Source organism: Hemiscyllium ocellatum, chromosome 10, assembly GCF_020745735.1.
Source record: "Hemiscyllium ocellatum isolate sHemOce1 chromosome 10, sHemOce1.pat.X.cur, whole genome shotgun sequence".
Taxonomy (NCBI): Eukaryota; Metazoa; Chordata; class Chondrichthyes; order Orectolobiformes; family Hemiscylliidae; genus Hemiscyllium; species Hemiscyllium ocellatum.
In genome coordinates, this window is record NC_083410.1 from 104534292 (window position 1) to 104549208 (window position 14917).

Consider the following 14917-nt stretch of genomic DNA (forward strand, 5'->3'; position numbering starts at 1 on the left):
AATGAAGGGCTTTTGCCCGAAACGTCGATTTCACTGTTCGTTGGATGCTGCCTGAACTGCTGTGCTCTTCCAGCACCACTGATCCAGAATCTGGTTTCCAGCGTCTGCGGTCATTGTTTTTACCAGAATGGTCTGTTTCCCTGCTGTCGGGATTCAAAATAGAGGGGACTTTTAATAGAGAGAAAATGGATGGTTTTTGTCCAATTCTGGGTTGTTGGAAACAAAGGGACTGAGTTATATTTTTCCTCATTCACTCATGGACAAAGGTGTCACTCGCTAGGCCTGCATTTATTGCCCATCCAGGGGACAGTAAAGAGTCAACCACATTGCTGTGGGTCTAGAGTCACATGTAGGCCCGACCAGGTAAGGATGGCAGATTCTTTCCTGAAAGGACATCAGTGGGTTTTTCCTGACAAACAATGGTGGATTGATGGTCATCATTTAGACTTTTAATTCCAGATTTTTATTAAGTTCAAATTCCACCATCTTCCATAAAAGAATTTGAACCTGGATCCCTGGGACATTACCTGGATCCCTGGGACATTACCTGGATCCCTGGGACATTAGCTAGATCCCTTGGACATTACCTGGATCCCTGGGATATTACCTGGATCCCTGGGACATTACCTGGATTCCTGGGACATTACCTGAGTATCTGAGACATTACCTGGATTCCTGAGACATAACCTGGATTCCTGGGATATTATCTGGGTCTCTGGGACATTACCTAGATCCCTGGGACATCACCTGGATCCGTGGGACATTACCTGGGTCTCTGGGACATTACCTTGATCACTGGGACATTACCTGGGTTTCTGGGGCATTATCTGGATCCCTGGGACATGACCTGGGTCTCTGGATTAATAGCACTAGGCCATTGTTTCCAGTAATTGGTCCCTGAATGAAGCATGTCATGGTGAGAAATCTGGAGAATCACATGAGTTGTCCAGCAAAGTCTAGTTCCATTTCAGGAGTAATTAGCTTCATTTTCCAACCAAATACCAGGCATCAAATTGATGAACGGAACCTTAACATTTTTCTTTGGCAAAGTGAGTTTTATGGAGGTCTTCTTTCCATGAAGTCAGAACCCACGACACTGGGTTATAGTCCGACAGGTTTATTTAAAATCACAAGCTTTCAGAGCGCTGCTCCTTTGTCAAGTGACATCTTCAGCTTCAAATCACCTGACGAAGGGGCAGAGCTCTGAAGCTTGCGATTTTACATAAACCTGTCTTCAAATAAACATGTGATTTCTGCCCACGTTCACCTCAGTCCGAGACCGGCACTTTACATCATGGCTATCATTCTTTCCCAGTAGCTCTTATTGTATCAGTCCCGAACTCCCACCGTTATCCCACCTCTATGATGCCTCTTGTGCCCATTCTGCCACATTCCGTACCTGAAGAAATCACCTCTGCTGGATTTCTCCAGTGGTGATGAGCTCTTCCAACCTCAAGCCCAGCTGGTATTGGAGGAGAGAAACCGTAGGGAGGCAGGGTGACTACTTACTGAAACGCGGTGATCCTGTGAGAAAACCTTATGTAGAGGAACCCTCCATGGGACACCGTGAACGTGGCACTTAGCTTAAAAATCAAACACAATTCAGTCCAGATCCTCTTTCTCAGCTCTGGCCTGTCCCTTTAGTTAAGCGGATGAGAAACCCAAATCCGTTTCACAACGTGGACTGCAGCTTTAAACATGGCAATGAGAACACGAGTCTCATTATCATGCTGGTTTTGAAACGGAACCGCCAACTACCGGTTTTGCTTGACCCGTTTGGAACCCACTAACCTCCACAAGGAGAGGTCTCGGCAAATATCTTCACACCTACTTCTTGCATCCAGCCAGGAGTCACTGAGGTCAGGCCGAAAGCCTCTAGGTCATCCTCGCGCTTCATCAGCACCCTCAATCTCTCATGAGACCCTCCTCTTTTCCTTTCAACTCACTCTTTCCTCTCCAGTCACTAACATCTCTCCTCCAATTAGTCCTTGCGTTTCTTTTTGCCCCATTCATTTTCAGACCAGCATTTCTTGCCCGTGCCTCAGAGAGAGCAGTTGAAAGCCTAAAGAACATCAGTGAACCAGATGGGTTTCTCCTGACAATTGACAACGGTTTCATGGTCCTCATTAGACTTTTAATTCCAGATTTTTATTGAATTCAAAATCCACCATCTGCTATGGCAGAATTTGAACTCAGGTTCCCAGAACATTACCTGGTCCTCTGGATTAAACGTCTCACTAAGCCATCACCTAGTACACACTGAGTGCTCTAATAATTGCCCTCATCCCATTCCCTCCAATCCTACCCTCCACCCCCCCTCTCTTATTAAGCTCCATCGGAAACTAGGCACACACCCACCCCCCCCACATCCAAAATTCTGACTGATCCAACACCTTGTTGATGAGATCAGTAGAAGTTTTATCCAAGCTGTTAACCGCAACCACAACTCTGGGCCTTCTTCTGTGGAATCTTGTCACTGATCTTTCATTCTCTGATATCTCACCCTCACAGTCGAGAGTGTGGTGCTGGAAAAGCGCAGCAGGTCAGGCAGCATCTGAGGAGCAGGAAAATTGACATTTTAAGCATGAGCTCTTCATCAGGATTTCATCAGATCTCCAGCATCTGCAGTCCTCACTTTTTCCCATCTCACCTTCACTCTCAACCATAATGTTGCAGACCCAATTCTATCACCACTGTGAGTCAATGAGTCTTCTTGCTTCTGTAGCCACAGCCATTGGGTCCATTTAACCTGTTCAATACTTAGGGAAGGTTATGAAACCCTGGACAGTATCCTGTTTCAGTCCAATGGGATTGTTAACCTGTCATTGAGCCAAGGATCAATGTCAGTGACAATGCAGCACTCCCTCATGTTATGGACCAGACCAGAGCCCCTCGAAATATTGTAGCCTAGACACTAATGTTTACTTATTTTAAAAATAGATGTGAAATGTGTGTTCCAGATGTAATATGACTGGTCAAATTATTCAATGTTAGGCAAAACTGCCGTTAAAATATAAACAAAAGAAGAGGAATTTCGAATAACGCAACTATTGGAAAACTTAACCGAATAATAGATACAGTAACTATTACTAATTAAATGTTCCAGTATAGTAACATCCCACAAACACACCCCTTGATACAGATTCTTACATGCAGTTCTCCCATCCAGGAGGAAACAACATCAAGAGATAATAGCAGCTACAAATCACCTATGTAAGGCCCAACTTTTCTGGGAGCCATAATAACTTCTGACTGCTACATCTAAAAGAATCTAGAAAGCCAGCAATGTGCGAGTTGGCCATTCCCCTTCCAGTGTTCCAACTGTTTAAAAAAAAGCCTAGATGCCTCCTAGGCTATTTACTTCAGCTAGGTCAGCACCGCTGCCTTTACAACCCCTCTTCAAAAAATACCCAGGACAAAATAATTCATTTAAAGTGACAGCAACATCGCAGTATCATATTGAGGCAACAGCTGCGATTGTGTAATCCAACTCTGACAGGGGCTTTAACCCACAGGCATTCATTGAGAGTTTCCATTTGTTCTAAGCTAGCATCATTTCTGTCCTGAAGAAATTGGCCCATATTTGGTTACGATACAGTGAGTTAAAAAGGCAAAGTTGCCATAATCTTACCAGTCCATAGGGCTGCTCTCTCACTAAGAGAGACAACTGTGTGAGTATCAACAACTGTCTAATACCTACTCCAGAGTCCTGAGAAAGGGCCAACAGATCATTTAATGAATCATCCAACTGTACTCAAAATGGCTTTTAGAATTCTGTCTGCCAGCTGGACCTTTGAATACATTCAAGGCTGGATTAGACAGATATTTGACTTGAAAGCAAGTCAAGCGTAATGAGAACCAGGCTAGAAAGTAGAGTTGAGGCCAAGATCAGATCAGCCATGACCTCACTGACTGGCAGAACAGGCCCGAGGGTCCTTAATGCTTACTCCTGCTCTTCCTCCTTAAATCCAGATGAACCTTATCTGAGACACTGAGAAGCTGCCAGGCAAGTTAACTCTTACTGTCAGTCGCGTTGTCACAGGATATTATGAAAGCTACAGATGTATTATTCTCCCTGTAATTTTAGTTGTTCCTGATGATAATGCCACACTGTCATTGTCACACTTGTCTGTTACATCACCCACAATGCAGGTGTAATAATTCTTTTTGAGAAGGAATGTTTGCCAGTGTTGTTAATATGTTCTTGTTTGCATTTTCGCCTCTAGAATGACTCCATTCCACAAGAAAATTTCACAACTGAAGTATTCCAAGCTTTCTTGAATAACATCTGTCCTCGGCCTGAACTTGACGTCATTTTCTCGGAATAGTAAGCATTTTCTTTTCTTGTTCGGTTTTTAATGTCGGACGTTTGGGAAAATGCCTCTGGCTTTATGTTTGGTTTCAAAACATGTACAACATTTCAAAAATAGGTACGCAGATAGGAAAAGTTTAGAGGGATATGGGTCAACTGCAGGCAAAATGGGACCAGTCCAGTTTCAGAAACGGCATGGCATGGACTAGTTGGGCCGAAGGGCCTGTTTCCATGCTAAAACCTTTGTGCCATCACAGTATGAATGACTTCCACAAGCCATGTCCTTTTTGTCTCATCCTGTGTGACACAAATATTGAAATTAGGGTTTGTGCTTCAGGAATGGATGCTCAGCTGGAATCTGGTACAGATAGCATTGTAAAACCAACACAAAATTGCTGGAGAAGCTCAGCAGGTCTGGCAGCATCTGAGGAGAGAAAACAGAGTTAATGTTTCACGTCCAGGATGACTCTTCTTCAAAACATCGTTCTAAAAACACATGCCAGACTCATAGATGATCGGAGAAGGCCTGGTGTGGTGTTCCTCTCCCAACACGGAGGTCTTGTCCCATGGTAGAGGTTTTCAGCAGCTTCTGGTTATTCCAGCAGCCGGGTGTGCAGGTCTCATCCTTGCTTCGGATGGTGCTTACAGGTCTTCCAATGGCTGAGTGTTGAGGCCAAGACTGATGTTGAGGTCTCGTCTCAGCCCAGAGTGTTGGACTCAGCCCCGATTCCCTTGTTAGGCCGAACCCAGGAGTCATCTGTTGATCTGTGATGAGCTTCCACTTTGATTTCTTCTTATTTGTGACTTCTGTCATTCTTTTTGGCACTGTGGTATGGCGACTTTAAAAACTTCTCAATGTATTTTTATTTTGTTAAAATGCACATTACAATAGTCAGTAAGTTTGCAGATGACACCAAAATTGGAGTTGTAGTGGACAGCGAAGAAGGTTACCTCAGATCTCAATAGGATCTTGATTAGATGGGCCAATGGGCTGAGAAGTGGCAGATTGAATTTAATTTAGATAAATGTGAGTTAAGGTCCTGGGAGTGTTGCTGAACAAAGAGACCTTGGAGTGCAGGTTCATAGCTCCTTAAAAGTTAGAGTCACAGGTAGATAGGATAGTGAAGAAGGTGTTTGGTATGCTTTCCTTTATTGGTCAGAATATTGAGTACAGGAGTCGGGAGGTCATGTTGGTACATGACATTGGTTAGGCCACTTTTGGAATATGCATGTAATTTTGGCCTCCTTCCTATCGGAAGAATGTTGTGAAACTTGAAAGGGTTCGGAAAAGATTTACAAAGATGTTGCCAGGTTTGGGGGAATTCAGCTACAGGGAGAGGCTGAATAGGCTGAGGCTGTTTTCCCTGGAGTGTCGGAGGCTGAGGGGTGACCTTATAGAGATCCATAAAATCATGAGGGGCATGGATAGGATAAATAGAAAAAGTCTCTTACCTGGGGTGGGGGAGTCCAGAACTAGAGGGCATAGGTTTAGGGTGAGAGGGGAAAGATATAAAAAGGACCTAAGGGGCAATTATTTCACAAAGAGGATGGTACATGTATGGAATGAGCTGCCAGAGGAAGTGGTGGAGGCTGGTACAATTACAACATTTAAAGGCATCTGGATGGGTATATGAATAGGAAGAGTTTGGAGAGATATGGGCCTGGTGCTGGCGAGTGGGACTAGATTGGGTTGGGATTTCTGGTCAGCTTGGACTGAAGAGTCTGTTTCCATGCTGTACATCTCTATAACTCTAAAAAAACGGATGTTCTGCCTTTCAATGTTGGTGTATTCATTATGATAATTGTTCATGGTCTAAAAGCCTGTTCTTGCCTTTTGTCCATATCCTTTGATCCCTTTCACCCTCAGTTCTATGTCCATCACGTTTTTGAAAGTATAGATACTCGATTCCAGATATTTGTTGAATTAAAATCCACCATCTGCCATGCTAGGATTCGAACCTGAGTCCCCAGAACTTTACGTGAGTTTTTCAATTAACAGTCTAGTAATAATTACACTTGGCCGTTACCTTGTTTGCCCTCAGCTGCTGTTATGACGTTGATTAGGTTTACTAAACCTAATATATCTTCCCAGTGCCAGACCTGTTTGAATTATAAATGCATTGCTTACAAAGACAACACTGCTGGTAACCATTGAGAATCTTCCTTTCTCCTGCATTATCGAAAAGGATAGCTTCCAGCACGATGAACTGTCTCTGACATCACAGTCAATGAGTGGGCAGCGTTTCTATGTTCAGATTTAACATCAGTAACCCATTAGCAGTACTCTGATTCTGGAGTGGTACTGATGGCCAAAGTGTGAGAGCACACTCTCAGTCCTTGATTGAACCTGACAGCAACTTCTGGTATGTGCACGCAAACAGAATAAGGCAGTAACCCAGAAGCTATTATCTGTTGACCTATGGTTCTCCAAATAGGTTGTAGTGTTTAAGAATTCCTCAGCATCGCCTTCCCCATCCCAACACCCACTCCCTTTTCCCCCAACCCCTTCATGTCAGGTCACAACAATGGGCCACCTTTGGCCTGATGAATACTTGCATTCCTAATGCTGACCGCCTCACTGTTCAACCCCTTGGGAAAATACTACTTCCTCACTGAGGTGAAACCTGGTTTATAGTGGTGAACAAACTCCATGATTGTCGCTAAACAACTCACTTGTCCTAGTAAAAAGTGAGGTCTGCAGATGCTGGAGATCAGAGCTGAAAATGTGTTGCTGGTCAAAGCACAGCAGGTCAGGCAGCATCCAAGGAACAGGAAATTCGACGTTTTGGGCCAGAGCCCTTCACTCACTTGTCCTGTCAACTAAATGTGAAGTATCGAATTTTTCCCATTTTAATAAATAAATATTCACAGTTTTCAAATGAAGTGATAACATCTGACAAAGGGACAGCGCTCCGAAAGCTTGTGATTTTAAATAAACCTGTTAGGCCATAACCTGGTGGCGTGTGACTTGTGACCTTGTCCACCCCAGTCCGAAAATTTGTTTCTCTTTCGTTTTGGCTCCTTTCTTAGTCCAATCCGATACATTTACTCTGCTGCCCGACACGTTGAAGTAGAAATTAAGGGATTCAGTGCTTTTAACTTCCTTGTTCTCTGCTGGTGGGAATAGCTCAGTGCGATTGTCTGCTACTTGGCATCACTGATGTACCTGCCTCGAGATCACCTTGACGTGGCGATGGACTTAACCTGCCAATGGGAAGGGGTGAAACCATGTCACAGAGATCACTAGGCCGCAAAATCCCAGATTGTATAAATATACGGAATAAGTTATAAAATAAATAATACAAACTCAGCACAGTCCCGTTGAGAATGCCTCCAAATGAGCAAACACACCCACCTAAGCAGGACAGGGGCAGCAACTTCACAGAAACATGACTATCTAAAGGCTCCTCTCCGAGCCACACACCGTCCTATCTTGAAACGGTGTGAAAGTTCCTTCACTGACAACCGGAATCAAAATCCTGAGACTTTTCCCAGCAGCACTGGGGTAGGTTCACCACGTGGACTGTGACAATTCATGATGCTGGCTTCTTCCCATCTGATCACAGGGAATTAAGGTTCACCAACGGCAGGGAAAAGGGTGGGGGGGGGGGGGCGGTGGGTATGGGTGGGATGCTCTTTAGAGAGTCAGTGTGAACTCGATGGGCCAAATGGCCTGCTGTCACACTGGGGGGATTTTAACCAGTGATGTCCACTTTTCATGAATGAGCTCTTTACAAAAAATCTGAATCCAATACTTGAAGTCATTCGGTCATGTTCTGAAGTCATTATTTTTTTCTACCTTTGTATTATTTAGACTTACAACAAAGTAATTTCTTTTGCTGTGCAAGTTTTTAACTTTTTTTTTCATCATGGGCTGGACCTCTGGCAAAGAGGTGGGGAGGTCGAATTGGGAAACCCCTGTTTCAACAAAGCTGTCTCCTTTAAAAGGGTCGTCGCCACCGGCCATATTTTCATTTTGTTGTGACAAAAACGAGATGGAGTCAAGCGTGCCATCGCCAGAGGGAGTCGAGAGGCAGCACAGAGCTGAGGCAGCATACAGTCATAGGGTCATAGAGATGTACATCATAGAAACAGACCCTTCGGTCCAACCCGTCCATGCCGACCAAATATCCCAACCCAATCTAATCCCACGTGCCAGCACCCGGCCCATATCCCTCCAAACCCTTCCTATTCATATACCCATCCAAGTGCCTCTTAAATGCTGCAATTGTACCAGCCTCCACCACTTCCTCTGGCAGCTCATTCCATACACACACCACCCTCTGTGTGAAAAAAGTTGTCCCTTAGGTCTCTTTTATATCTTTCCCCTCTCACCCTAAACCAATGCCCTTTAGTTCTGGACTCCCCGACCCCAGGGAAAAGACTTTGCCTATTTACCCTATCCATGCCCCTCATAATTTTGTAAACCTCTATAAGATCATCCCTCAGCCTCCGATGCTCCAGGGAAAACAGCCCCAGCCTGCAGTTGAATTAAAAAAAAACTTTTAATGATCTAATAGAGACTGCAAGCAAGCACACTTGATAATAAACTTTCATTTATGACCCAAGTATTAATCATCTCAAGTGGTGAATCTGATGTTAAAAATAATCACTTCACTGGCATCAAGGGTAGCTAATCCTTTAATGGCCTCTTAAATCTGCCATTCAATATGCCTATAGAGCCCCTGCTGACCTTTAGAAACAGAGTCAAGCATTCAGCTATAATAATAAATGCTAGGAAATATTAACAATGGAATTGCAAAACCAAATGGTTGGTGTTTCTCTCCAGGCTGCAGCAGCTTGGTAATCAGTGTATTCCTGGAGCACTGCTCATTTTCTTTGCTCTAAATGGTGGCTGCAGACTGATTTTTTTTTCAATGAAGAGTGTATTTTATTTCGGGTCATGATACTTAAAACAGATTTCATATCTGCCCTTTGCAAATAGTTATGCCACCTTCATAAAATTAGGATTCCTATATTTTGGGTTGAGGCTTTTGATTAGATTAGATTCCCTACAGTGTGGAAACAGGCCCTTCGGCTCGACAAGTTCACACTGACCCTCCGAAGAGTAACCCACCCAGACTCATTTCCTCTGACTGATGCACCTAATGCTATGGGCACTTTAGCATGGCCAATTCACCTGACCTGCACATCTTTGGTCTGTGGGACAAAACCCACGCAGACACGGGGAGAATGTGCAAACTCCACACAGTCACCTGAGGTTAGAATCGAACCTGGGACCGGGGTGCTGTGAGGTAGCAGTGCTTACCACTGAGCCAACGTGCCACCCCAGAGGGGCTGTTTGAACTCAGCACCCATTTCAAATGACCCAACAGACTTGTGTTTCATGCCTGTGAGGTTCATATCCCGCTCCTGTCCCCTGCTGGCAAAAGTGAGACTGCTGGAACTGCAAGTGGACTTTCCACATTAAGGTCCTAGCTCCTTTTTTGAATGGTCCACTGAGTCAACTCAACTTGGAGATAAACCAGGCCAGCATATCATTTCATTGTTGTCAATGTCCACATTGTTTCCTCTCCATTACTCAACGCATTTGGGTTTTTCAACTTTGCCAATGCTTGCGATTTATTTGCATGCCTGTACTTCTAAAGAATTGCATTTACTCATGACTCATGCAGAAAAATTTAGATGTTATTTTCTTGAAAGATGCAATAACAAAAGCAAGCAAAAAAGTAAATTCTCAAGATGTGAGTCATGAGAGATCTCTGACTGTTTCCTCATTAATGGCAGTGCATTGAATATGTCAACGTTTTGAGAGTCTAATGAAACATATTGATCTGTAATGTAAGATTAGTCGGGTTTGTTGAAACTCTGGGTCTCTAGCTCTGATATTATCGGAGGTTGTCAGCACAAAGGTTGGGAAAGGTGTCCCCAAGCTACCCAAGGTATTTCACCCAATTTCAACTCAACCTGTTGGACTATCACCTGGTGTCATGTGACTTTGTCCGAAGTTGTGATACATTTCCTGAAGCACAATGCTCTTGAAAAAGGCAAACTTTGGAGACGAGGAAGCAACTGAGATGTATGGTGTACCTCACTAAGGCAGACCAAGGCCACCACACCCCTACTTCCTAGTTCTGAAGAAGGATCATTGGACCCAAACCATTGATTCTGCTTTCTTTCTCCACGGATGATGCCAGACCTGCTGAGTTTCTCCAGCAAATTCCGTTTTTGTTTCTGAATCACTCGTCATTATTGACATCTTTAGCTTTGTACCTGCTCGGGTCCTCTATTCTGTAGTTAAATTGAATAACAACAACTTACATTCATGGAACACTGAAAACAGAGCACATCAGTTGACAGGCCATCTTAGGAAGAAGCTATTTGCCATCTATTCTTGCAACTTCACCGTTAATTTTCCCAAGGTTTGTTGTTAGAGTTCAGCTCTAACATGAATATTTAGTTGAATACCAGGAGATGTACACTTATCAGCAGGGAGCAGTAAAAGCATTTTGATTGATAAATTTAAGAGGTTATTAGAGGATGAGCTGTCTCTGATGTGGTTAATGGAGTAGATGTTTATTTTTGTCATTGTATTGTTCTATAATTCTGTGCAAGAGAGAAGTTGTGTAGGTCCCAACCCAGGATTTAACTAGCAAAGCTAATTGTTTCCATAGCTCTGAACATTCTTGAACGATAATCTAGTCATTTTCTGTTCTCCCTAAAAGTGAATTAACTATTCAGGCAACACGATGCCATTGTAATATTTTGGTGTGTTGTTACAAGCAGGGCACTTTCTGCCTTAAATATGGAAATGTGAGCACATTGTCTACTAAAAATGTTGTTTCCATTACTACTAGAGTTTAATTCTTCTATGAACATGTGCGAGGCATAATGCCAGTTACTAACGCGCTGGTTGAGAATGCATTTGCAGTACGGTCTCTGATCGTTTATGTCGGCAATCTGTTTTCATGTAAATTTTAAGATACCTTAAGACCAACACGAAACTGGAGAGTTGGATCAAGGTGCTTCATAATCTAATGTTCAGCCAACTTTGTGCCTACACTTAATGAAACCTAGTGTCATGATGGAAATAAAATATGCAATCAAAAAGAAATGTTCATTAAGAATGATGGAACCGCAGGTTAGTCACTGACTCATGTCTGTGCAGTTTCAAAGGATCAAAATGACTCTTCCTCCCTCTCATTGATTCAGTTTCTACGCTGTATCACAGTCCAGAGTCAATCCCCATTGGGGAAGGTTACTGATTGTAATGGATTGACAAAGCCGGCGAGCAATTTCCATCTCTCAGCCCTTATTTAAATTGCCATAAGCTTCATTTTTCAACCCTGCTCTCACTAGTTAGCATAATGCAGTCATTAAAAGCAGCAGACACCTCTGACAAATTGTTTAGCTGTGTCCTCGGTCAGAGGATAAATGAAACATCATTCAGCCTGTGTAAAATGGATCCAACAGTATTAAAACGTATCGTGGGATAAGGGGGTGACACAGGAGTATGATGTTGAAGTAGATCAACCTTGGAGTGATAGAATAGTGAAGCTACTGCAGGCTACTTAGCCCACCACACCCCTACTTCCTAGTTCTGAAGAAGGATCATTGGATCCAAACTATTGATTCTGCTTTCTTTCTCCACGGATGATGCCAGACCTGCTGAGTTTCTCCAGCAAATTCTGGTTTTGTTTCTGAATCACTCGCCATTGTTGACATCTTTAGGTTTGTACCGGCTCGGGTCCTCTATTTTGTGGTTAAATTGAATAACAACAACTTACATTCATGGAACACTGAAAACAGAGTAGGGAAGTCCGAGAGCACCTGACAGGAGCATTGTCAAACTGAATTTGACACCATGAAGACATTAGGACCGGTAATCAGAGGTTTGACCAAAGGGAGAGGGTTTAAGACCATAAGACATAGGAGCAGAAGTAAGCCATTTGGCCCATCAGGTCTGCTCTCCCATTCAATCATGGCCGCTCCGTTTCTCAACCCCATTGTCCCACTTTCTCCCCTTGACAATCAAGAACCTATCCATCTCAGTCTTAAATATGCTCAATGGCTTGGCCTCCACAGCCTCCTGTGGCAGTGAATTCCATAGATTCCCCACTCTCTGGCTGAAGAAGTTTCTCCTTATCTCCGTTCTAAGAAGTCTCCCCTTTACTCCAAGGCTGTGCTCTCAGGTCCTAGTCTCTCCGACCAATGGAAACAGCTTCCTAACATCCACTCTGCCCAGGCCAATCAGTATTCTGTAAGTTTCAATTAAATTCCCCTCATCCTTCTAAACTCCATAGTATAGACCTCCATAGTCCCCAAATGTTTCTCATAGGTTAAGCTTTTCGTTACGGTGACCATTCTCTGAACCTCCTCTGAACACGCTCCAGGGCCAGTACATCCTTCCTGAGATATGGAGCCCAAACCTGCACACAATACTCCAAATGTGGTCTAACCAGAGCCTTCTAGAGCTTCAGAAGTGCACCCCTGCTTTTATGTTCAAGTTCTCTCAAAATAAATGCCAACATTGCATTTGCCTTCCGAGCTACTGACTCAGCTCTGAAAATGTGTTGCTGGTTAAAGCGCAGCAGGTCAGGCAGCATCCAAGGAACAGGAAATTCGACGTTTCGGGCATAAGCCCTTCATCAGGAATGAGGAGAGTGTGCCATGCAGGCTAAGATAAAAGGTAGGGAGGAGGGACTTGGGGGAGGGGCGATGGAGATGTGATAGGTGGAAGGAGGTCACGGTGAGGGTGATAGGCCAGAGTGAGGTGGGGGCGGAGAGGTCAGGAAGAAGATTGCAGGTCAGGAGGGCGGTGCTGAATTCGAGGGAATCGACTGAGACAAGATGGGGCGAGGGGAAATGAGGAAACTGGAGAAATCTGAGTTCATTCCTTGTGGTTGGAGGGTTCCCAGGCGGAAGATGAGGCACTCTTCCTCCACCCGTCACGTTGTTATGTTCTGGCGATGGAGGAGTCCAAGGACCTGCATGTCTCCGGTGGAGTGGGAGGGAGAGTTAAAGTGTTGAGCCACGGGGTGGTTAGGTTGGTTGGTCCGGAATCCTGGACTAGAACTCTCAAAGGTTTAAACAGCATAAAACAAATAGGAGAGAGACATAAAGAGATGGGGAGGGAAAACCAGAATTTAGGACATTGGCAGAAGGTCCAGAGAGAAAGTGAAAAATTGGAGATATGCAAGAGCTCAGTGTTGGAAGAATGCAGGAATCTTGTAGATCTGGAAGAGGGTGGATTGAAAGGGAGGTCAGATCCTGATTACAACACATGGCTTCTAGACCTTCAGTTAGTTTAAAAGTCTTGGCCCACTCATGAATGTCTTCACAATTTGTGATCTGGTGTCCAAGGATTCTGCTCAGTGCTTTTCTCTGCAATGTACTGCTATTTTTTAGATTCCCTACAGTGTGGAAACAGGCCCTTCAGCCCACACCACCCTCCAAAGAGTAACCTACCCAGACCCATTTCCCTCTGACTAATGCCCTAACGCTATGGGCAAGTTAGCATGGCCAATTCACCTGACCTGCACATCTTTGGACTGTGGGAGGAAACCGGAGCACCCGGAGGAAACCCACACAGGGAGTATGTGCAAATTCCACACAGACAATTGCCCGAGGCAGGAATTGAACCTGGGGCCCTAGCGCTGTGAGGCAGCAGTGCTAACCACTGAGCCACCGTGCCGTCCCACAAGAAATTCCCACCAGGAGCCCTTCTAGCCTGCCCCCAGAGGTTTATGGCTGAGGGTCAAGCTACAGACTGGCCAGTGAGCTGGCCACTGATATTTTCCGCACCGCTGCTCTCATTAACATTCTCACTGTGGGGCCATCATAGGGGAATAGAGTTAGGAAACAGGTCAACAACGATCAGCTTTTGTTTGTTCTTCTTTCACAGGATATGGCCATCAATGTCTAGCAAAGGCTGGGATCTACTGTCCATCCCTTAAATGCCCTTGCACAGTGTAGTTTACAAGGGCAGACCAGACCAATTGTTCACATTTAGGCCAGCCTGGATATGAACAGCAGCATTCCTGCCCTCAAGGACGATATTGAACAAGGCGGGGTTTATAAACAGAAATAGCTTTCAATTGCAGGTTTATGAATTGAATTGCAATCCCACCAACCAAATGCCTATAAGCTATTTTTTTGCATTATATTTATCGTATAATTAAAACCATTTTTCACTGCCTGTGTAAGAAATGTAATACATGGAAAAATTTGCAGCCAATTACTCAAAAGACCATGAAAATTCTTGATCATGTATTTAATTTATTTAAAGTGTTTAAAAATAAAGCAAGTGGGCGGCACGGTGGCTCAGTGGTTAGCACTGCTGCCTCACAGCGCCAGGGACCCGGGTTCGATTCCAGCCTTAAGCGACTGTGGTGTGGCATTTGCACATTCTCCCCGTGTCTGAGTGGGTTTCCTCCGGGTGCTCCGGTTTCCTCCCTCAGTCCAAAGTTGTGCAGGTTAGGTGAATTGGCCAGGCTAAATTGCCCATAATGTTAGATACATTAGTCAGAGGGAAAATGGTCTGGGTGGTTTACTCTTCAGAGGGTCGGTGTGGACTGGTTGGGCCGAAGGGCCTGTTTCCACACTGTAGGGAATCTAATCTAATATGTATGATTAAAATTGAGC

The 14917-nt window shown here is 44.3% G+C and overlaps 1 protein-coding gene and 1 long non-coding RNA gene across 3 annotated transcripts in view; one reads left to right on the forward strand and one right to left on the reverse strand.

The window, feature by feature from the left end:
• The window catches only part of LOC132819522 (1-phosphatidylinositol 4,5-bisphosphate phosphodiesterase beta-1), an 893680-nt gene that overhangs the window by 554571 nt on the left and 324192 nt on the right, over positions 1-14917 (forward strand). For both annotated transcript variants that reach the window (XM_060831077.1, XM_060831078.1), the window contains exon 8: positions 4227-4327. In XM_060831077.1, the coding sequence (XP_060687060.1) occupies positions 4227-4327 (101 nt within the window). The remainder of the gene's footprint in view (positions 1-4226; positions 4328-14917) is intronic.
• LOC132819885 (uncharacterized) overlaps positions 7329-14917 on the reverse strand; it is a 32550-nt gene continuing 24961 nt past the window's right edge. The window contains exon 3 of the long non-coding RNA XR_009645135.1: positions 7329-7516. This is a non-coding gene — a long non-coding RNA (uncharacterized LOC132819885). The remainder of the gene's footprint in view (positions 7517-14917) is intronic.